This window comes from Prunus persica, chromosome G6 (genome assembly GCF_000346465.2).
Source record: "Prunus persica cultivar Lovell chromosome G6, Prunus_persica_NCBIv2, whole genome shotgun sequence".
NCBI lineage: Eukaryota > Viridiplantae > Streptophyta > Magnoliopsida > Rosales > Rosaceae > Prunus > Prunus persica.
This window is the reverse complement of record NC_034014.1, coordinates 26,513,428-26,536,042: the sequence shown is the minus strand read 5'-3', so window position 1 is coordinate 26,536,042 and position 22,615 is coordinate 26,513,428. Positions and strand designations below refer to the sequence as shown.

General features: G+C 38.2%; 4 protein-coding genes across 6 annotated transcripts; all 4 read left to right on the top strand.

The window, feature by feature from the left end:
* On the top strand, positions 1,136-9,226 carry LOC18773969 (protein SCAR2). Of its 3 annotated transcripts, none has more exons than XM_020565517.1 (10): positions 1,136-1,975; positions 2,612-2,775; positions 2,974-3,097; positions 3,204-3,330; positions 3,937-3,998; positions 4,112-5,925; positions 6,070-8,171; positions 8,253-8,339; positions 8,456-8,575; positions 8,658-9,226. In XM_020565517.1, the coding sequence occupies exons 1-10, from the start codon at positions 1,821-1,823 to the stop codon at positions 8,706-8,708; spliced, it is 4,806 nt and encodes a 1,601-aa protein (XP_020421106.1). In that variant the 5' UTR covers positions 1,136-1,820; the 3' UTR covers positions 8,709-9,226. The 3 variants fall into 3 exon arrangements, with proteins under 3 accessions (XP_020421106.1, XP_020421104.1, XP_020421105.1); XM_020565516.1 differs by having other exon boundaries at positions 1,137-1,975; positions 4,112-5,610; positions 5,698-8,171; XM_020565515.1 differs by having other exon boundaries at positions 4,112-8,171.
* LOC18774397 (putative pentatricopeptide repeat-containing protein At3g08820) lies at positions 9,575-12,389 on the top strand. Its single transcript, XM_007206993.2, has one exon. The coding sequence runs from the start codon at positions 9,660-9,662 to the stop codon at positions 11,724-11,726; it is 2,067 nt and encodes a 688-aa protein (XP_007207055.2). The 5' UTR covers positions 9,575-9,659; the 3' UTR covers positions 11,727-12,389.
* Positions 12,251-15,031, top strand: LOC18774276. The gene is made up of 5 exons (XM_007207446.2): positions 12,251-12,395; positions 12,493-12,816; positions 13,232-13,301; positions 13,391-13,482; positions 14,723-15,031. Exons 2-4 carry the CDS (start codon positions 12,628-12,630, stop codon positions 13,438-13,440), a joined length of 309 nt encoding a protein of 102 aa, XP_007207508.1. The 5' UTR covers positions 12,251-12,395; positions 12,493-12,627; the 3' UTR covers positions 13,441-13,482; positions 14,723-15,031.
* Positions 16,722-20,468, top strand: LOC18771971 (solute carrier family 40 member 2). The gene is made up of 8 exons (XM_007207317.2): positions 16,722-17,036; positions 17,616-17,766; positions 17,867-18,063; positions 18,245-18,736; positions 18,838-19,009; positions 19,144-19,281; positions 19,407-19,517; positions 20,000-20,468. The coding sequence occupies exons 1-8, from the start codon at positions 16,903-16,905 to the stop codon at positions 20,144-20,146; spliced, it is 1,542 nt and encodes a 513-aa protein (XP_007207379.1). The 5' UTR covers positions 16,722-16,902; the 3' UTR covers positions 20,147-20,468.

Sequence of the window (22,615 nt, the reverse complement as noted above, 5' to 3'; positions counted from 1 at the left end):
GTCACATCAAAATAGTCATTGGATGACAATCGAACAAAAGTTCTGGTTCCTTTGATTCCCTTGTGGCTGTGGGCCTTGGGATATGACACTCCAAGTCTTGCCTTTCATGGGCCCCCCCTTGGCTGCTTGCATTTGGTTGGAGGTGCTGCTGCTTGATACAATCGAATCCAGAGTTACTCCATGGAATCATCAAGGGAGGGAGGAGAGGGGGACAGACAACTGAGGTTACCTAAAACCTAAATTTGTCTTTATTTTCTCTATTTTTTCATTTCTTAATATTAACTTTTTTGGTTTTTTTTCTTCTACGTTTTTTCTTTTTCTATGAAACCATGAACTGTAGTCTGTAACAAGCAATATAAAAGAAAATTTGAAACATATACTTGACTTCTGGTATTTAATAACCTCACAATTTCGTGAAGGTAAATACTCAATACTTTCAATAGCATCATGGTAGTGTGTGTGTGAGAAATTTCAATTCTCGATAATTTATACTATCGCTTAAAATTATACCATAGCTCACCATAAAATATAAAAAAAACGCCATAGCTCCTCTTGGACCCTAATGTGATAAGAACTTAAGCTCATTATTCTTAATCAAGCAGTTAAGATCTTCAAATGATCACAATTTTTATTTTTCCTTTCTATTTTTCAATTTTTGTTTCGCAATTGTATCACTTTTTTCTTATGAACATGGGAGACTTGTTTGGCAAGCACTACTCAGCGGTAAGTCTGAATGATCTACCAGCAAAAGAAATAAAAAAGCATACTGATTTGGGGGGAAAAAGCATAATGATTAAGACAAGACTGTGATGTATTTTATTACTCAATGTTGCCAACAAAGAAATTAAAATTGTGTATTTTAAAATATAAACCTGATTGCTCCAGCCCTTTTTGTAGAAAAAATCATGTACAAAGAAAATTAAGTTAAAAATAGAGAGTTGCCTCTCTTGGTGTCATCATTCATTAGGGTGTAATCTCATGAATGGTTTGAATTTGCACAATCACTATCATTTTGTCTTAAAAGTTTAGAGCTGAATTTGATTCTCAAGGATTTTAATTTCTTCTATTTAGGGCTACAAATCTCTCGCAATTTCTTCTTTTTATTTTATTAGTGTGCAAAATGTTCATGGCAAGTTCGAATAATAAAAGTGTTTAAAACTACTATAATTTACGAAGTAATAGATTCAAACATGATTGCAAGAAGGTGAACACAGTCAAGATCAACTTACCTATAATTTTATTTTTGATAAAAAAAATTGTGCAAGGGTTCATAGTTATTCAAATTCAGTATAAAAAGTTGAACAGCCTAATTACCCCCAAAAAAAGAAAAAAAGAAAAAAAGAAAATAGCAGCGTAATTTCCAAGCCAATTGTTTCATCATTAGCTGGCTCTCTATACAAACTTTGGATAGGGAGCACTAACATGCTGTGGTCTGAAAGGCAGGCGATTCCAACCTGAACAAACAAAGATATTGTATTACAGCATAAATAGCATGATTCAATACAACGAGCGCATTATAAGCGGCAAGATGCGCGCGCCGAGCAACTCAACTCACTGACTCGCACCGTTGCTTTCATTCCAAAATTCTTAGTTAAAAATATAATTAATTCCTTCTCTCTCCCTCTCTGTCTCTCTCTCTCTCTCTGTCTCACTCCCTTCACGTCTTTCTGACCACCGCATGTTCATTCATTTACTCACTCTCTCTCTTCCGCTCTCTGCCTTCTGGAAATGTGAAATCGAAGAGCAGAGGCCAGAGCGATACATAATTATAGCATACGGTTTTTGAGAGGTTAGGGTTTCTCGGAGGCGAGAAGTGAAGAATGCCGTTGACGAGGTACCAGATAAGGAACGAGTACGGCTTGGCCGATCCGGAACTCTACGGAGCAGCCGATAGAGATGATCCAGAGGCTCTCTTGGAAGGCGTGGCCATGGCTGGCCTCGTCGGCGTTCTGCGCCAGCTCGGCGACCTTGCTGAGTGAGCCTCTTTTTTCTTTTTACTGTTTTTGTGTGGTTTTTGATTTGAATTGTGTTGAAAATCGTGGCTGGAACCAGAATGCTGAACCTTTAGGGTTCGATTTTTGGACTTTTGGAGTTGATGATTGGATAGAATCACGAACTTTATACCGAATTTTTGGTGCAGATTTAGACTGTATTACTTGATTGACCGCGAGTTTAATTTATTTACTTCATTGTGTTGCTGTTTAGGCTCGAGTGCCGAATTATGCTTACTGTCTGGGTTTAAATATGTAGTTCTTGGAGATTACCATTGGATTAGGCTGATTGAAGTGCACTAATTGGGAGTATTTGAGGAATTTTGAGTCTGCTATGTGTTATGAATTTTGGCTATAAGATCATATTAAACTCAAATGTTTTCGAATTGGGATTTAATTTGGCCACTGCAAATCAGGACATGTATAAACAAGTAATTCTCTGTTCAGGAAATCATGTTTACAGCCTTTTCGCCTGATATGTAATTTTGCTCTTTTTTTTTTTTTTTTTCAGATGAATTATATCCCTATATTGTATAATTGAAATTTTATTGTGGAGTTTTAAATAGTTTAATTAGTAGGTTATTGACAAAAAAAGTTTAATTGGTTATTTTTGCTTATAGGTTTGCTGCTGAAATATTTCATGACTTGCATGAAGAAGTAATGGCAACTGCAACAAGAGGCCACGGTCTCGTGGTTCGTGTCCAACAGCTTGAAGCAGACTTTCCTTCAATCGAGAAGGCATTTCTATCTCAAACTAATCATTCATCATTCTTTTCCAATTCAGGTTTGAGTACTTGTTATGCACCTTCATAACAGTTAGATGACAATTGATTGGATCTTTCTGTCATAGTTATTTGTAGCATGATTCATGTGAGTGCTACAAAATTATGATGCATTGATAGCAGACGTTTTTCTTTTGGTCATAATTGATACTTGACATTTAATTACAGTGTAGTTATGTGAGTGCATAATTCTGTTGCAGGGGTTGACTGGCATCCTAATCTGCGTTCTGAACAGAATATGATCACCCGTGGAGACTTACCTCGCTTTGTAATGGATACTTATGAAGAATGCCGTGGTCCTCCTCGGTTATTCCTTTTGGACAAGTATGATTAACTAATTTGTGCTTACTTATGCTACTTTGACCTAAACACTAAAGGGAATTGATTTTGGAAACTTGAGAAATGAATGGTATCTCTCTGATCCTAACAGGTTCGATGTTGCTGGGGATGGGGCGTGTTTAAAGAGATACACTGATCCGTCATTCTTTAAAGTGGAACCAGCATCCTCAATAGCGACAGTAGAGATGCAGAGAGAAAAGAAAATCCGTAAAGTGAAGGTATTGCAATGGAATGTTCATTGCCTTATAAACAACTTATACTTTGTGGCCATGGTTAGAATTATACATATTCATGCTCATTAAAATCTCTGTCTTTAGGACCAGCCACACATACCTTTTTGTTGAAAGATGCAGCCATATAGCTGCATCCCTCAGTTATTTACTATTTTATAAAATTACTTAAAGGTATAATATAAATCTTGAAAAAAAAATAAAAAAAATACCACATGTGACTGCTCCCATGAGAGGCTCGCTGCAACCCATGGGCAGCGACCATGATCGTTGTGCATGGTCTTGTGTTGCCTAGTTCTTTATGACGATCTTACTTAAACATATGCCACCTGATCTCTTTGAGATCAAAATTATAAACCTGCGCCTTGAGTTCTATCATATGCTACTCCTTTGACTGGAAGTATGTACTAGGCATATCCTAATCTTGATTTGGAGGGTATGCCTGCATGCATATCTGTGTGGAACCCATGGAATTTTACTTTTTTGGACTTCAAGATTTGCAAACTAGGTTCTCCTTTTGCTGTTGGAAAGTCACTTATGTACTATAAAACTTAAGCCATTATAATATTTATATTGTTCTTTTATGTGTCGCAGAAGAAAGGATCACGCTGGAGGAATGGAGAAACCCCAGAAGCTGCACTGACATCACATGCCAAGTGAGAACTATTTTTTGATATTACTGCATTATCATCATTCAAGTTATTGTTAAATCTGCCTGTTTAAAGGATAGATGGTTGAGTGGTGACTCTTTACTTTTCAAATAATACAGATTGCATGAGTTGTTCCTGGAGGAGCGTATTGAGAATGGTCACAGTGACCCTGCACGTCTTGTGAAATTGAAGAAAAGACATTTGAATGGATCTGCAGTTGACTCAAAAACTGGGAAAAGTTACATGGAGAAATTTCTGGAGACTCCTTCACCAGAGCGTAAACTTGTTTGTGAAACTTCTGTTACTCCACCACTCTTGAGATTGACCTCAGATAATACTGGTGAGCCAGAGCTTAGAATACTTGACATCAGTATTGTGAGTCCTGCAGCAATGTCCCCAGAAACCAAAAGCACTAGCTCTTCACCTAACTCCCAAGAAGCTATATTAGAACTATCTGTGGATGGCTTTAATGGGGAGGCTTATGATGAAGAAGTTGCAAAGGGGTCTGAACCAAACTCTGATGTTGAGACTAATAAAAGTTATTCCAACCTACAGAAGGTGGCAGTTGATAAGCGATTAGCAGGTGATGGAGAACACAAAACTGGAGGTAGCGTAGAGGGGTCCACCCCCTCCAGTTCTGATGATATGACCAGTGAGGTAGACAATTACATGGATGCTCTTGCTACAATGGATTCAGAAATGGAAACTGACAATGAGTATAAACCTAAGAACAATGTGCGGTTCCTGAATGTTGAAAAATATGGGACAGACTCTGATGCAAATGAGGAGGAACATCTGGATCTTCCAACTCGGTTTCCGGATTCTCAGTCGATTGGGAATTCCTCTGCATCAGATGACGGGAAGAATTCGTTCGAAAAAGATAGAGCCAGTATTTCACACTCTGATACTTTAAGCAATTTGGTTCAGAGTACACCATCAGAGTGTAATGGAGCAGCTAAAGAATTCCCTTCTACTGAAACTTGTGGAGCTGATAATTTTGAGATGTCATCCGACCAAAACTCTGAAATTGCAGAGTCTTTAGAAGCCACATTGAAGGAGCATGTGGTGTCTCAAAATGCATGCATTAAGGAAGAAGTACTTCCTGATAGTGGAGATACATCTTGCAGTGCATTTGTTAGGGAAACAAGTCCTACACTACAACATTCAGACCCTGGGGCAAACTCACAAGTGGTATCATTGGCGGGACTTGTGTTAGATGAAACACCCTCTGATGAAATTAACGTTGGTTATAAATCATTAGACATCAATGAAAATGGGACACATCTGGATGATTCTCTGGCTGTTGTCCCTAACGATTCCTCCCAGAATAAGGATGAATTCACAAATACTTCTTCAAGCCATCCTGTTGATGAATCAGATGATGAAGATTTAGGTGTCAGTTCTGATGCTTTGCTGCATTTGTCAGATGTTGAAGAGCTTTCTTCTGAAGATCAAATTGGAAATAATGCTGTGAATGAAATGTCTCAGACCCAGTGTGCTAATGAAGATTCTATAGAAAGCTTCGCCAGAAGAAAGAGTGATTCACCATTTTTAAGTATTTCACCCACAGAAGAGCAGGTCTCTTCCTCAGCACTGCCAGAAGTACAAACACCTTCAGGTAATATGGTACGGCCTTATTATAGAGATATTATAAATCCTGATAACATGGCTTCCAAACTTGATGATCCTGTCACACCAACTGCAGTCAATTCTGAAGTTATACCATTTGTTGTGGATGCTGCATGGAGCACAGAAGAGTTATGTCCTGTAGTAGATGCTCCACAAACACATGGCCTACTGGAGCAGCAGGATGCTCCACAGACACATGGCATAATAGAGCAGCAGGATGCCCAGCAGACACATGTCCTAATAGAGCAGCAGGATGCCCCGCAGACACATGTCCTAATAGAGCAGCAGGATGCCCCGCAGACACATGTCCTAATAGAGCAGCAGGATGCTCCACAGACACATGGTCTAATAGAGCAGCAGGATGCCCAGCAGACACATGTCCTAATAGAGCAGCAGGATGCCCCGCAGACACATGTCCTAATAGAGCAGCAGGATGCCCCGCAGACACATGGCCTATTAGAGCAGCAAATCTCTGATTTAAGTGAGGATGTTCCCCAACTTGAATCCATCTCAGCAGAAGCGGTTGCTCCACATTATAAGCAGAAAATCGATGTCGAAGAGACATCTAGGACCATGGATGGTGAGGAGTTACGGTTAGTCACCAGTGGTGCTGATGTGGAGGGTGGCGATACAGTTTCTGTGGAACTGCCATCTAACTGTCTCACTTATCCAGGCCATGAGGATCATGCAAAGTCAGATGATGTGGTACCTGAAACACTTCATGTAGAAACTGTGGCTGTGCCCTATACTGCTGTTGCCCAACCTGATGATCATGTCAATGATGTTAGTCATTCGTCTCCAAATGCAATTTCTTCTCCACCAAGGAATTTTATAAATTTGCATGAATCTCTTCCTGGATTTGGGGATTCCCAAGAGAAAGAATCGGAATTGGATGAGGTAGTTTTTCCAGAATTTGTCACATACTCAGAAGTGCAAAAGGAAGCAAGTAAAAAAGAAGTTGTTTCTCTGGATTCAGAATCAAACTCAAGCAAATCAGTTGCTTATGACCTTTCCAGTTCTACCAATGGTGGTCATCTGGATGAACTGACTGAGAACAGTTTGGCTGTCTGTGATGTCACCGCAGAATCAAACCCAAGCAAATCAACTACTTATGACCATTCCAGTTCAAAAATATCTGATAATGGTCATAATTTTTCCCCCGATCAACAGTCTGAAAACAGTTTAGCTGTCCATGATGTGACCACAGCCTCAACATCTTTAGAAATGAGCCATCCAGAGTCCGAATCACAATCTCTGGATCAGAGTGACAAGGAAGATGTTGTATCTTCACCCACGTGCCACCTCCCAGAGCCTGAAACTAGTTCAGAAAAATCATTGGAGTTGCAAGCTAATCAAGTTGATATGGAATATTTGCCAAGAGATGGAGCAGATCGGCCAGAAGCTGCCTTAGAGCAGTCGCTGGTGTTCCAATCTGATCAACTTGATGTGGAATGTTTGCAAGAAGATCGAGCAAGTACTAACTCATCAAGTCTTCAATCTGCACAGATAGGGGCTCCAAATCACATGGATGAGGAAAGATCCAAAGAGTTACCATCGACAGAAAACGTCAATCAGGACATAGGCTTGGATGCTTCCTCAGAATCTTGTCCTCGAGACCTCCCAAGTCAACCTTTAACATCAGTGGTCTTACCAGAATCAGCAGGTCAGGAAGTTGATGTCACAAAGCAAATAATGGAACCATTAGAATCTACCCTTCCTAGGTTAGTCCCTGAAGCAACTGCGGTCAATCTGGAGGACATGCCACCATTGCCACCTCTACCACCTATGCAATGGAGGATAGGAAAGCAACATCCCTCCCTACCCTCATTCCTGCCAATACAGCCATCAGAAGCTGATGAGAAAGCTCAATTTGATATACCAGCACCACAGAGGGAGGTGCTGCAGCCTCAGAACCCATTTTTGCCTCTCACATATGTGGAAGACGGGAAGTCCCAACATGTTTCTGAACCTTTGATGGGCAATGTGGTGCACCCTGCCCCGTATTCATTGCATTTACCAGCCATAGTTAATGATGCTAATTATCAATACAGTTTCCCTGATTTAGGGGGAGCGCAATTCCCAAACCCATTTTTATCATCGTCAGAGATATCTGATGACAGGTCTGGACATAATCACTTTGCTTTAGAAGGAGAAAAAGTTCAGTCTAGTACAAATCCATTCATGGTACCGCATACTGAATGTACAACTTTTAGACATGAGCCTGAATCTTCTGATGGAGCAATTATCCTACCTCTGCAGCAGTTAACACTGGAAACAGATTTAGAGTCTAAGGTACTTGAACATTCATTGAAAAATTCAGAATGGGAACACGGAAAACCCCCTCCCACATCTGTGACAGCACCAACAATGGTAGATGAGCAGCCTCAGCATAGTTTGACAACATCAGAGGGAGAAACGACATGGTCTCCAAATAATTCTGCTGCAATGTCAGACTATGAAGTTGGAAGGTCCAATGGAATTCCAGTTAGCAAGCTCCCTCGTCCAAGAAATCCCCTGATTGATGCTGTTACTGCTCATGGCCAAAGCAAGGTAAATGATTATCATTTTATGGTGTCTATCTTTCAGAATATGCTCTACAACATACCTTTGTAACATGTTGACATTTTGCAGCTGAGAAAGGTAACTGAACGAATTCGGCCTCAGGTTGAACCTAAGGTAGATGAAAGAGATTCATTGTTGCAACAGATAAGAACTAAGGTTAGAGCTGCCAATTTTTGTTGTATTTTTTGCTTTTGCATCACCCACCATTTCTTGGTCTGGGTTCCATCTATTTTCAAGTAGGAAATTATTGAGTGAATATTTTCTTGCCTTAGTCCTTCAACTTGAAGCCTGCATCTGTGACAAGACAAACAGTGACAAGACCCAGCATTCAGGGTCCGACAACCAACTTGAGGGTTGCTGCCATCTTAGAGAAAGCAAATGCGATTCGCCAGGTCTCTATCTATTTATCTCTCTCTCTCTCTCAATATTTCCTTGTCAGTTAATAAATTTAATACCATGAGAATTTCGTTACAGGCATTGACAGGAAGCGATGAAGATGATGAGGATAGTTGGAGTGATTCTTAAAGGGAATTATTCTACTATAGCTCTTCACCAGCGCCGTTAATGGCTTTGAGTGGTGGTGGATGCTCCTTACAGAAATCTGGAATTTTCTGTAGTTTGGTGTATTCTCCTCTTTACTCAAGATTCATGTGTATTATACGACCCCCTTTCTCTCTCTCTCCTCCCCTCCTCCGCCCCCCAAATGAAAATCTATTTGTTGAAACGTCGCTCAGCTCTATTGACGGAAATCTAGTGTGAGGCAAATGCTTTATACAAGAATGACAGCTGCGGCGCAGCGTGCAAGCGCAGTTCCAATCTACTTCCGCGTATAATCATTTTTAAGATATTGGCAGGTGTAAATTGTTGGAGTGATATAAATGTAGTATGTAGTGAAATTTTGTAATCCTGTATGTAATGGTTCTTACAATGCATATATATGTATCCATATACTCCATTTTCTGGCTCATATTTCAGTGGCCATTGTTTTTCTGTTCATATGGTTTTGTCGGCGTGCGGAACTTCTTAAAGAGAACAAATATTTAGATTTAGTGTTTTTAATTCTTCCATGGCCTCTCGTTTTACCTATTCTTTCAAATGTTCGTCTGCAACTTAAAATCCAGAAGAAATATAGCAAGAAAGAAATTTTAGATTGATGCTACTGTCACCTTAATTTTTTACCCCTCGATTTTCCCAATAAGAAAAACACAATTTATTTAAGTCACTCATCAATTAAAAGAAATACTCATAACCTAGTATTTCCTAAAAAATTCTCCCTCGTTAAAAAGTACATGTTAATTAAAATTTTTAATTATTTTTAAAGTAATTTTAAACTACTTTTAGATTTGTAATATAATAATAAGATATTAAAAGTGGTGGGAAAATAAGAGCATATATAACACGGCCGCCATAACATAACAGCAAGACGACCGTAGAGTCGTTGCTCTCCAAACTTTGCTCCACAGTTGAAACCTGGTTATGACAGTCTTGCCCAACAGAGCCTCCCCTGTACTTTCCAAAGCTTTGGAGACCAAGCAATGCCTTCTTCAAGGTTTCAACTCCTTCAAGCACCTCAAGCATGCCCACGCTCGGCTTCTCCGCCTTGGCCTAGACCAAGACAACTATCTTCTCAACATGGTCTTGCGCTCCGGCTTCGATTTTGGGCACGCCAGCTACTCTCGCCTCGTCTTCGACCAAACTACGCAACCCAATATATTTCTTTGGAATACCATGATTCGTGGCCTGGTTTCCGACGATTGCTTCGACGATGCTATCGAATTCTTTATTTCTATGCGAACAGAGGGGATCTTGCCCAATAGCTTCACCTTCCCTTTTGTTTTGAAAGCTTGTGCTAGGCGTTCGGATTTTCCATTGGGTTTGAACATTCATACCCTTGTGGTGAAAACGGGGTTCAATTTTGATGTTTATGTTAAAACTAGTTTGCTGTGCTTGTATGCTAAGTGCGGCTATTTGGAACATGCCCATAAGGTTTTCGATGATATTCCCGACAAGAATGTGGTTTCTTGGACTGCCATCATTTGTGGGTACATTGGAGCTGGTCAATATAGAGAAGCTATTGATACGTTTCGCAGGTTGCTGGAGATGGGTTTGAGGCCTGATAGTTTTAGCCTTGTTCGGGTTTTATCTGCGTGCGGCAAGTTAGGGGATTTAAGCAGTGGGGAGTGGATAGATAGATACATAACTGAGATTGGCATGGGAAAGAATGTGTTTGTGGCCACCTCCTTAGTTGATTTGTATGCCAAGTGTGGACAGATGGAAAAGGCGCGGGGTATCTTCGATGGAATGCTTGAGAAGGATATAGTATCTTGGAGTAGTATGATTCAGGGATATGCATCAAATGGACTTCCAAAAGAAGCCATAGACCTCTTCTTTCAAATGCAGAAGGAAAATTTGAAACCTGATTGTTATGCCATGGTTGGGGTGCTTTCTGCTTGTGCAAGATTAGGAGCCCTGGAACTAGGGGAGTGGGCTGGCAGTTTGATGGATAAACATGAATTTTTTGTGAACCCTGTTCTTGGTACAGCTCTGATTGACATGTATGCCAAATGTGGGTGCATGATTCAAGCTTGGGAAGTCTTTAAAGGGATGAAAAAAAGAGACCATGTGGTTTGGAATGCTGCAATGTCTGGCCTTGCCATGAATGGACATGTCAAAACTGTGTTTGGACTCTTCGGACAAGTTGAGAAAAATGGAATTCGACCTGATGGGAACACATTCATGGGGTTGCTTTGTGGGTGTTCTCATGCTGGTCTCGTTGACGAGGGTCGTAGGTATTTCAATAACATGACTAGTGTCTTTTCTTTGGCTCATACAATTGAGCATTATGGATGCATGGTGGATCTTCTTAGTCGTGCTGGCTTGTTGGATGAAGCTTATAACCTAATCAAAACTATGCCGATGAAGGCTAATTCAGTCGTTTGGGGAGCGTTGTTGGGTGGATGCAGGCTACATCGGCAAACCCAATTGGCTGAACTCGTACTGAAACAACTCATTGAGCTAGAACCATGGAACTCAGCACACTATGTTCTCCTGTCAAATATTTACTCTGCAAGCCATAAATGGGATGAGGCAGCAGACACTAGGTCAAGAATGAATGAGCAAGGGATGAAGAAAATCCCCGGTTGTAGTTGGATCGAAGTAAATGGGGTTGTTCAAGAATTCCTTGTCGGAGACAAGTCCCATGCATTGTCAGAGAAGATATACGCAAAGCTCGACGAGTTGGCTAAGGAATTGAAAGCAGCAGGTTATGTTCCAACCACAGACTTTGTGTTGTTTGACATAGAAGAGGAGGAGAAGGAGCACTTCCTTGGTTGTCACAGTGAGAAGCTGGCCATTGCATTTGGTCTCATAAGCACTGCTCCTAAAGATACAATTCGAGTTGTGAAGAACCTTCGTGTATGCGGTGATTGCCATGAGGCCATCAAGCTCATCTCAAAGATTACAGAGAGACAGATCATTATCCGGGATAACAACCGATTTCATTGTTTCATTGATGGTTCTTGTTCATGTAAAGATTATTGGTGAAGTTTGATTAAAAAACCCAATTTTGATACCAGCCCCTTGGTGCCAATAATCTCGAAGATGATTAACATGTTTACTTGTATGCTTAACCAGTGTGAAGTGCCGTCCTAATTTAACCCGCGTCTGCTATTAATCAGAGGTTAAATCAAACTCAAAATCCGATATTTGGGTTGCTAATGAGAAAACTAAACTACAGAAAGACTAAACATTCAATGTCGTAGCTCATCACACACGTCATGGAAGTTGACAGCTGAGGGCCCACACATGACAATGGAAACGCTGCTATTAGCACAGCGTTTTCTTATGAGTGAGTGATGAATGATGGTGATAAGATCAAAAATCAAATAGCGCCAGAACCACCACATCTATATAATAAAGACATCACCCAAGGGGAAAGTCTTTGAAAACAAAACAAAGACCACTCCAAGTCAGCCAGAAACGACGTCGGTCTACTAAGACAAGGCAACGATATAATCGGATGTCATTTTCTCTCTCCTCTTCGGGATTAACACACACGCTCGCGCAGTCACGAATGGTTGTGTCTTCTGAAAGCTGCGTTGCAATTTCCGCTCCACTTTCTTAAAACAGTTTTTCTCAGTAACCAAACAGAGATAACATGCCATACAGATAATATTCAGTATTCACTGTATCAAAAAAAAAAAAAAATTTAAGGTAAGCAAATTCAAAAACCCAAAAGCCCTAAACTTTTCCAATATTTGTTAGTTACAACTTACAAGTTTTCTTTGTTTGCAATTTTTATATCGGAAAGTCGCTTCCCTCGACGGCCAGCCTGTACCAAGTCGCCAAAACGACGTCGCAGAGTCTCATAACTCCAAAGCATACGAGGTCCGCATCGCCGAACCCAGAAATAGGCCAAAAGTCGAAGCGGCCGCGGTTGAAGGAGATGGAGACTGAGAGCAGCTCAAAGAAGGAGACCAACCACCGTCTGCCGCTATCGGAGGTCGTATCGGATTGCATAAAGCGGTGGTTCAAAGACACGCTTAAAGAGGCCAAAGCCGGCGATATTAACATGCAGGTCTTGGTGGGTCAGATGTATTACAACGGTTATGGAGTTCCCAGAGATGCCCATATGGTATGCTTTATTGGGTTTGTTTTAATTTCTCGGCTTTTGTTGGTTTCTCAGTGGGGTTTGGGGTTTAGGCTTAAAGTTATGAGCTTTTAGTTTTCTGATCTTGCTTTCATGCTCTTATCCTAATCAGATTAGACAGAGTTGTAAGCGTTTTGTTTTGATCTTGTTATGCTAAAGTTGCAAGCTTGTGTTTGGTATCACCTTGACCATATAGTTTTTGTTGGCCAAGTAAGCACCAAAGGCATTACAAATTGGAGTTTGAATGTTTAGAATATGGATTACAAAAAGTATATGGTTGTATTACAAACGTTTAGAATATTGATTGCAAATTGGACTTGTCTCCCATAATTAAAGCTTTAGTTGTGATTGAATTGTGATTTGTACTTCTACAAATAATTTTTGGTCTTTGTGAATGCAGGGAAGAATATGGATTACAAGAGCGTCAAGGACGCGATCTTCAGTTTGGAAAGTCAGTGATAAGCAGCCAGGTTGACTTCTCTCTTTGCATTTAACATTGTCTCAATCATCATTTTCATTATTGAATGTGCCTCTGTTTGGTCTTCTGCACCTGTGGCAGGTTATAATGCAAGTGATTCAGATTCAGATGAATTGAAGGGTGATTCTTAGCTGGACCATGTCCGCCTTCATGTCCAATTAAAGTTTGAGCTGGTATATTCTTGGCCTTCTTATACTTGTTTTGCTGGCAAGTTAAATAATATACCATCCAGAAAGAACTAACAATGAGTACGTGATCCAGCATGTCAAAAATTTCAAAATTTTTATAAATCCTATGAACTCTGAAGATGCTGGATTTGTTTCCTTTAACTGGGTCTGCACTTTATATGCTTTCTTTGCCTTCGTTTGTTTGGAAAACTCCATTTTATGAGTGTGTGTATAATTGATCTTACTTGATAGTTAGTATTTTAATTTTGATCGACACACCATATTTTATTCATTGTTGTTTTTCTGCATTATTACTGTTGATACATACATAATATTGTTTGTTATCCCTAGATTTTCAAGCATAGAATTTGCCTCTTCTTTCTCGAGTCTTTTGGGAGTGGAAATAATAAACATATATGATAGAGGGGGAGGGAAAGGGGGAGGATTGATGTCTGCTGTTTTATTGGACGTAGCTTTGTTTTTCCTTCCTCCATACTTCCCTCCCCTTCTAGCCATCAAGAGGAGGGAGAATCACGTATTTCCTTCCCTTTATCCTTCATGATTTACCCTTGACTTCCTTCTACTTCTCCATCTTCCGGAATTTCTCATCAACCACTCAGAGGAGTGCCAGATGACATAATATGAGTGATGAAATAGCAGTGCCCTTTCAAAATCCCTTATTGTCGACTTAATATTGATAATGAGTTTTTGTTGTCTAGGCTTTTCATTTATTTGCCTCTGGTAAAAATTGTTCGATTTGATCTGTTCAAATTGAATTCTGAAGAAGAGAGAAGTTCAAACTATGTAGTAAGAATGAACTTTCAAGCTCTGTATGCTGGTGTGTGTGTGTGTGTGTGTGTGTGTGTTAGCTGTCCCACAGAAGATTTGCAATAATCTTTGGTTCAGCTTGTTTACTGATAGATAGTTTAGCATCATGTTTGTATCTGCATAGAAAACTTGAAATGGATTCAGCACTGTCAATCTTCTTCCCCCCTCCACTTATGGCTGTTCATTGATAATCCTCATGAGACTGGGTACATGAAACCGCATAGGAACCATTCCTATGGTGCGTGTGCTGGGCCGCCAATGAGTGGCAAGAAAAGCCTAGAATGATAAATGAATTTCATTTCAACTCAAGACATAACTGTAATGCTTTGCCAAATAATGGATGGCAAGAAGTAATGCTCTCTTTTTTCAACTTAGCTTATTCAGATAAATTGATCTAATGTAGTGCTTCTCGTGGCAGGATGTGCTTGGAAACGTGCCCGACCTCAGTCATTGATGTGCCTTTATCAAGCCTTTATACTTTCTTCCGTTTCCTTGTCGTCTTTTTCTTTTTGGACCTATCAATGTACCTAAACCTTTATTTTCATGGTAAAACAAGTATTTGTTAATTGCACTTTCATCTCCCAAAGTTCCTTCGAGTTATTGTGAAGAATTGCCACCACATACTTACATTAAGGGTTTGTTTGGTGCGTCGGACTGTACTGATTAATTTATGTCGGATAATATTAATCTGTTTTGGAGAGGACTGTTTATCTATAAAATTATAAGACGTTAGGTGCTATTTTGGATAAATAGTCTGACTATGTTATATTGTGTTTGGTGCTCCGTCAAATTATTTTTTTATATAATTCTTTGGCAAGATTCATATGATGTTTTTTTTTTCTTAGGATTATAAGTTACATAGTATATAAGCACACCTTTATTGATAGGAAAAAAAAAATCACATCTTGATATAAAAAAACTTATTTTCTTTATATAAATATATATAAATATTTAAAAATATATATATATATATATATAGTTTTTTCAATACATGAAAAATTGAAGGATCGATGTGATGGTTATTGCATTTGGACTGAAAAAAAGTTCACTTTATTGTTTGAGAACCCAACACCCCAAGTCGAACCTGGATGAATTAATATCCTTTAGTGAGTTTGCTACAGCGGATTCTATTTAGTGTAGGAAAAACATCTATATATTTTAGTGCACCTGATCTGTAAGTGGGGATATGGTCTTACCTAAAGGCCATATATAAGACCTTCGTTATAGAATTCTGGCTCTCGTCATGGTACCATTTGATAAACAAATATTGAGCATGCTACTTATTGCCAAAATAAAATATGGGAGTTGTTGTGGTTGTCAAGCATGACACAGCTAAGTAACAGGAAGATGTGTTTATTTATTCATTGTAAAGCACCTTGTGACTCTAATTACTCACAAAATTACAAAAGTATTAGGTAAACGCCTTTGAAAAGTCTATATTTATGGTTTAGCATCCAATACACTTCAATAACTGCTGAGTTAATATAAACATTTTTTTTAATATTAATTATGAACTTTGTCCATTTGTATTGGCATCTTTGACTTCTTAAGCTACTTGGATAAACATTGCAAAGCATATACTGACGATTCTTTTAGTCGTTTTCGATACTTCCGGAGAAGGTCATGTGTATTGTTGGGTGCATTTACTAAACACATGAATATAGTACCCAATTTCAGTGCCAAAACCTCGCGAAGAAAATAAACATTACTTAAGAGCCAAGGCATCGGCATGATGTAAATACAATTTTATTAAGACATAGGTCTCACGAAGATCTGACTTTTCGTGTAATGTTTGTTTAAGGTGGAGCCAAAAACCAACTCGGACTCTCTTTTGTTTGTTTCCCATCTGGATGTACATGTAGACACGCATTTGACGGTTTCGAATTCTCTTAATTGCGCTTAACTTGTCTAATCAATCATATAATCAATGTTTACCGGTGCAATTTATGGTCGACATTGTTCAATTTTGGGTTTCCATTTTCCACCATGATAGAGAAGTTGAAATTTTACGCAATATTACACATTTTGTGACAAATGAATACGTTATTTTTCAAATAACGATACGATTGTTGTAATGCGAACTTTGCCACGTGGTCTACAATTACCATCCTTCTACTAATTGGATTTTTTAATTGGTGGAAAAGTGGGGAAAAAAAAGGTAGGTAGCGTCACGTGGCATAATATCAGGTTTAGATAGGGCTTCTGAGCCGCACTGGATAGACACCCAATTTTATATTCCTTCTGAACAGATCAAAACCAACTGGAGATTTACAGCGAAGTGACTAATTAGTATCTTTGTTGTATCAGTAACTAGAGTCCTTTAGTTTTGCACCACGTAACAACAAATATTCACACTGTTTTGTATATATGCACGTTTGGTATTTGATTTTTTCTAGATGCTGATCCAATTACTACATCATCATCATCATAATTATCTCAAATTTTGAGAGCAATTATGGTATGATGTGATGGCATCATAATGCATGATGCATCACCATCACCTGTGAAATCGTCTTCATTTCTGGACCACCATAAAAACTGAAATCAGAGTTCTGCCATTGTTGTTCAAACAAGCTACAATAAGGGTGAGAAGCTGAAATGAAGCAGGAACTGAGAGAGCCCCTTCAAGCCCAAGTGCAAGAAGAGCCTTATAATTCTCAATATGATCCTCTTCCTTCTCATCTTATCAGATATTTATACGTAGGACACTTTTTGGCCAGATGGGGTACCAGGTTCACTGCTTTTCTCATCTCTCACTACTTACTTTAGTGGTTTATTAGTGCTGTTTAAGGTTTTTCCCCAACTAGAATTTGGGCTGTCTTCATTGTGTCAGAGGATGTGTACATATACATTGAAATTAATATTTTTTTTCTTCATACTTTGCTGCTGAAAGTTGTTTCAAACTTAAGCAACTACTAGGAAAATCAGTAAATTAAATTACAGAAACCAAGTTGAAGATTTTGAACATGCTAATTAGTGCTATCACAAGAAATGTTTTCAAGGAAGAAATAAGCAAATTAAATTACAGAAACAAAGTCAAATTATCACATTCTTCTTCTTATATTTCTACATTGTAGGCAGAAATTGTGCTCATGGGAGTAACAAGTTCCCTATAGATCAACCTATCATCTGTTTAAGACACTTATAATTTGACTTCTATTTGTGATTGTGCCTCCTCCATGTGACATTTAATTTGATTACTCTAATTGTTATGATCAATTTCGCCTGTAACTTTGTACAAGGAAGACAAGAAAAAGGCTCCTTGTTTTGTTTTGAGTATTAATTTCCATTGAATTTTCCCTGTTTTGCAGAATGTGGGAATTCTCTGTTGGTCTTTACATGATAAGCATTTGGCCAGATTCTCTACTCTTTGCTGCTATCTATGGTGCAGTGGAATCAGCCTCTACCGCGCTTTTCGGACCCTTAATTGGACACTGGGTGGATAGATTTCCATATGTAAAGGTAGACTAACTTATGAAACTTACAAGAAAAGAGAGACACAGATAGATAAGAATTGTAAAATTATGTTACATGATCTTACAACTCTATATAACATGCACAGGTTCTCTGGCTTTGGTTGGTAACACAGAACCTCTCTTTTATGATTGCTGGAGGCACCGTAATGGCGTTGCTAGTCTACTCAGATTTGAAGCTCACAAGTTTTAATGCATTCGTCTTGCTTGTAATATTAACCAACATCTCAGGAGCTGTTGGAGTTCTTTCCACTCTTGCTGGCACCATCTTAGTCGAAAGAGACTGGTAAATAGATGTCTAATTACTCACAGACTTTCATTACAATGAAATAACATATGATCCTTTAAAAAAGCACTTCTTTTTTTTTTTTTTCTGTGAAAGCTAATTTTTGATCCACACTTACCACCCTTCTCCAATTTATATTTTTCTGCTTTCAATGTATATGTTTCAACTGCTCTTTCTGCAGGGTGGTGGTGATATCAGAATGCCATTCTGATCCAGAAGTACTACTGACCAAGATGAATTCAGTCCTTAGGCGTATTGACCTCTTCTGCAAGCTATGTGCTCCTGTGCTAACTGGCTTCATTATCAGCTTTGTATCACTAAAGGCTTCTGCTTTAACTTTAGCCCTCTGGAACACCATATCTATTTGGCTGGAATATTGGCTCTTCATCTCTGTATATAATGGGATTCCGGCTTTAGGCGAAAGCAGCCAAAGGAAGATATCAAGACCTTCAAGGACTGATGTGGAAGAGAGCACATCTACCTCTGATCAGGAAAGAATTAGTTTGCTTTCTCATGATGAAAATGATTCACAACCGGCTGAAGAAAGCTGGATAAAGAGAATAACAGAAGCGGTCTCAAGGATCCCTTATGTTGGAGCATGGAAAGTGTATTTGCAGCAAGATGTTGTACTCCCTGGAGTAGCTCTGGCTTTACTATTTTTCACTGTCCTCAGGTCACAACCTAACTTCTTCTTTTTTTCTTTTTCTTTTTCTGTTCTTGTGACTTTGGCTTTATAATCTAGCTGTTCTTACCCAATTAATCTATTATTTTCAGCTTTGGAACATTGATGACAGCTACCCTAGAATGGCAAGGCACACCTGCATATGCTATCGGGATAGCTCGTGGAATAAGTGCTGCAATTGGAATTGCTGCTACAATTGTTTATCCTGTCTTGCAATCTCATATTTTAACACTCAGAACCGGGCTCTGGTCTATCTGGTCTCAGGTAAAAAAACTTCAGCATATACATTAGAACATCAAATTCTTTTTCAAGTGACATTTTTCAAATGCCAATCCCTTTTCATGGGAACTTTGGACCCTCACATTAGTTTCTGGTGTTTATGTGGTTTGAATATGCAGTGGACCTTCCTCCTCCTATGTGTTGCTTCAATTTGGGTCCATAATAGCCTTTTATCAGCATATTTGCTGATGGCAGGAGTGGCTACCTCTCGGCTTGGATTGTGGATGTTTGATTTAGCAGTAATCCAACAAATGCAGGTAAGCAGAACAAGATATCTTGTTATAAATCTTCTTTTGGGATTTCTTTGATTTGTGATGAATGTATTTTCAGCATTTGTTTGATGTCTTACAAAATATATGTAACATATCTTCATTTTGAACAGGACCAAGTACCTGAATTCGATCGTTGTATAGTGGGAGGTGTTCAAAACTCCCTTCAGTCTGGCATGGATTTGATGGGTTATGTCATGGGAATAATTATATCTAATCCACAGGTAATTTATATACAATTTATCACTTCCTATAATTTAGTGGAGAAAAACTAGTTTGTCACGGGTTCATGTAATTTCCGTTCTCTCTTGTCATGTGTCAGTCACATGAATAAAAAGATGCGATACATGAATCCATTTCGTGTAAGTTTTTGTCACGTGAATACAATTTTTGACAATTTCTTCTAATTTGAACTGGTTCCATTTTTGTTTTGTACCTAAAGACCAAAATAGTCCTGTTCATGTGTTTGTCAGTGTCCCCATGTTCGAGTTCAACCTTATAAATCCATAGGTTGAAAATCCAAGATTCCTTAATATTTGACAAGTCTCTGCACATTCTCAATATCTAAAGCATGGGCCTCTAAGAATTGGACATGCACTAGATCATCCCCATCATCATGAGCATCATATATGCATGTGACATTTCTCAGTTACAGAATCTTCAGGTTCAAAATTATATTAAGTTATTAACCCATGTTGTTGTTTAGGATTTTTGGAAGTTGAATTTGCTGTCGTTTGCTGCGGTAACATTGGCTGCACTACTCTATACCCTGCACCTTTACCGCATACGAAAACACCTCCTCCATTTTGAGAAATTACCTCCGTGGCTTAAATGCTTTACAACATCTTCATAATCGCATTGTTGGGCCTTGCCACCGTGTTCCATATGTATTTTTGATATATTTTTATAGGCATGTATATGTACTGGGTTTTTTTTTTCTCCTCCAAAAAGGTGTGACATTACCAAAATGTCATTGGCAATATTTAAATTACGGACCTTGTAAATTATTTTAGCATTGTATTATCTTTATAGCGTGTACTTAGCTTAGTCATACTCTCTTAGTGAGTGATTCAATTTACTTTGTGATTGTATTCAGGTCGCGAATCTTTTAAGATTTGCTTTTGTTCTTGATTGATACGTTTGAATTGTGAATTAATTATTCTGGTTATTAATTATACACATCTTATTATATTTTTTTTTAATAAAATATCTTTCTCAACCAAAAAGAAAAAATTCAAGAGTAGTGATTTATGGACAAGGTAAATGGTAAAATGACCTTTTGTTATACACGTTATGCTTTTGAAAAAGGATATTTTGGATAGTCAAATTCATTCTCACTTGTGTTGAAGTTCATGTGGAAGTATAGCAACTCCACGTTTGAGTTTGACACCAAAAACCCTCAACTTGAAGGTCATATCGTTGGGCCAGTGACCTATTACTTATATGTGGCTGCTACAAATAGCCCCGAAAGTCCGTTTCCCTTTTGGTCATCTAGTAGATGGTTTTGTCAAATTTTAAGAATCCAGCCAATTTGTCCGTACAGTGACTTTTTCTCAAGGAAGAAATTTCTCAAGACTTGAAGAGAGAGAGAGAGAGAGGGTAGGTTTGTTTTGTTTTGTTTTGTTTTGGGCAACAAGATAACACGGAATTAATGCAAGTTGTTCAACCAAAGTTTAAAATTTAAAAAAAAACAGAATCATTAAAATGATGACAAATGATGATGTGGTAATTCTCTGCTGATGGAGTTAAAAGAGGGTTTGTTGCCGTACTATATCTAGAAACTTCATCTGCAAAGCAGTAAAACCCAATTCAATCTGAGGATTCGAAAGCAGACTTTTACGAAAGTCCATGCTTTAGCTTTTTACTTTCTTTAAAAATAAAAATAAAAAATAAAAAATTATCAAAGTGTCGACCAAGTTCTAGAATCTAGATGAAATTATAAAAAATTATCTGTAATCTGCATCATTTACGGAACATAAGGAAAAGTTTAACTAATTCGAAATGAAATTGTGCAATGAATTGACTGTGAAAATGACTGCCAAGACAATTCAATCACGTGGCGGCCTATGACATTGCGTACAAGTTCTCACCAACTCTTGCTCATGTACTTGGCCACCCTTGTACAATTATTCGTATCTATCTGTATAGCTGGCCAAAAAAGTACTGGAAGGTACTGTGACAAATCTTAGCCAAAAGTTTTCTCATAATGTAAGATAAAAGATAGATCGATCAATACAATAATGCATCAACGATTCACAATTAATCAAATATTTGTGTCACGATTGATACTAATTCGTGAAACATTTAATTATGAGGAGATTTTAGCTCCACCTCTATGTTGGTGTGCGTGGGTATATTGCAACATGGATTGTGACTTTTGAGTCTCTCTCTGGCTCCAATCACTCCATCACAGCAGGTAAAGAGGTGGAGGGAGAAGGTACCTAGCTGCCGTACTAGGATTTTTATTTTATTTTATATTTTCAAAAGGTTAAAGATTATAGAAAGTGGGTTTGGTTGCATGAGAAAATATTGTAGTTGGGGAAGTGGTGACTTGGTCATATTGATATGGTGCAAAAATGACTAATCAAATCTGCGGAAGCTTGGACTTTGCGCATATATATTATACGTGTTCAATGTTACAAAAAAGAAAGGGACCTTTGAACATTTCACCACCAAAATTATTCTTAAAATATATCATAAAAAGTATAATTAGCAGAGTCTAAATTAATTTAAACTCAAATCATTCAGCACAGCATGTTTAATTCACAAGTTGAGCTTTATTTGTGTCTGGTAAGAAAGAGACGCTTACCTAAATGACAACTCGATTGCAATGCATAAACATAAAAATAAATATTATTATGGTTCTAATGGGGAGGTGATTAAAAATTATTATAAAATATTGTCAACCAGCATTCGTCACTGACGACAATCATTTCATGTACGAACATTGTACAATTTCAAATTCTACAATCATTCCATTTGAATTCGTCCAAGTACATTTTCATTTATGTATTAGGCCCTCCCTCCCTCCATCTTTTTAACCCTTTTATTTATTTATTAGATTATTTTTGGTATATTTACTCTCAAATGGGTTCTTTTTATCTACATATTAATCATAAAACTTCTTAATCATTCTTCAATTTTCTCTAAATCTTCTATGTTAGGTTATGATATTTGCACTAAAAACTCCTAGTAATTAGTATCATATTAACTTATTAAACGGTTAGCGCTTGAGCGTTTCTATTCGAATTATGTTTTAAAATTTTATGAAGGGTCCCTTCTAATGTGAAATCATAGTTTCGTCACTATATTAACTAGTATC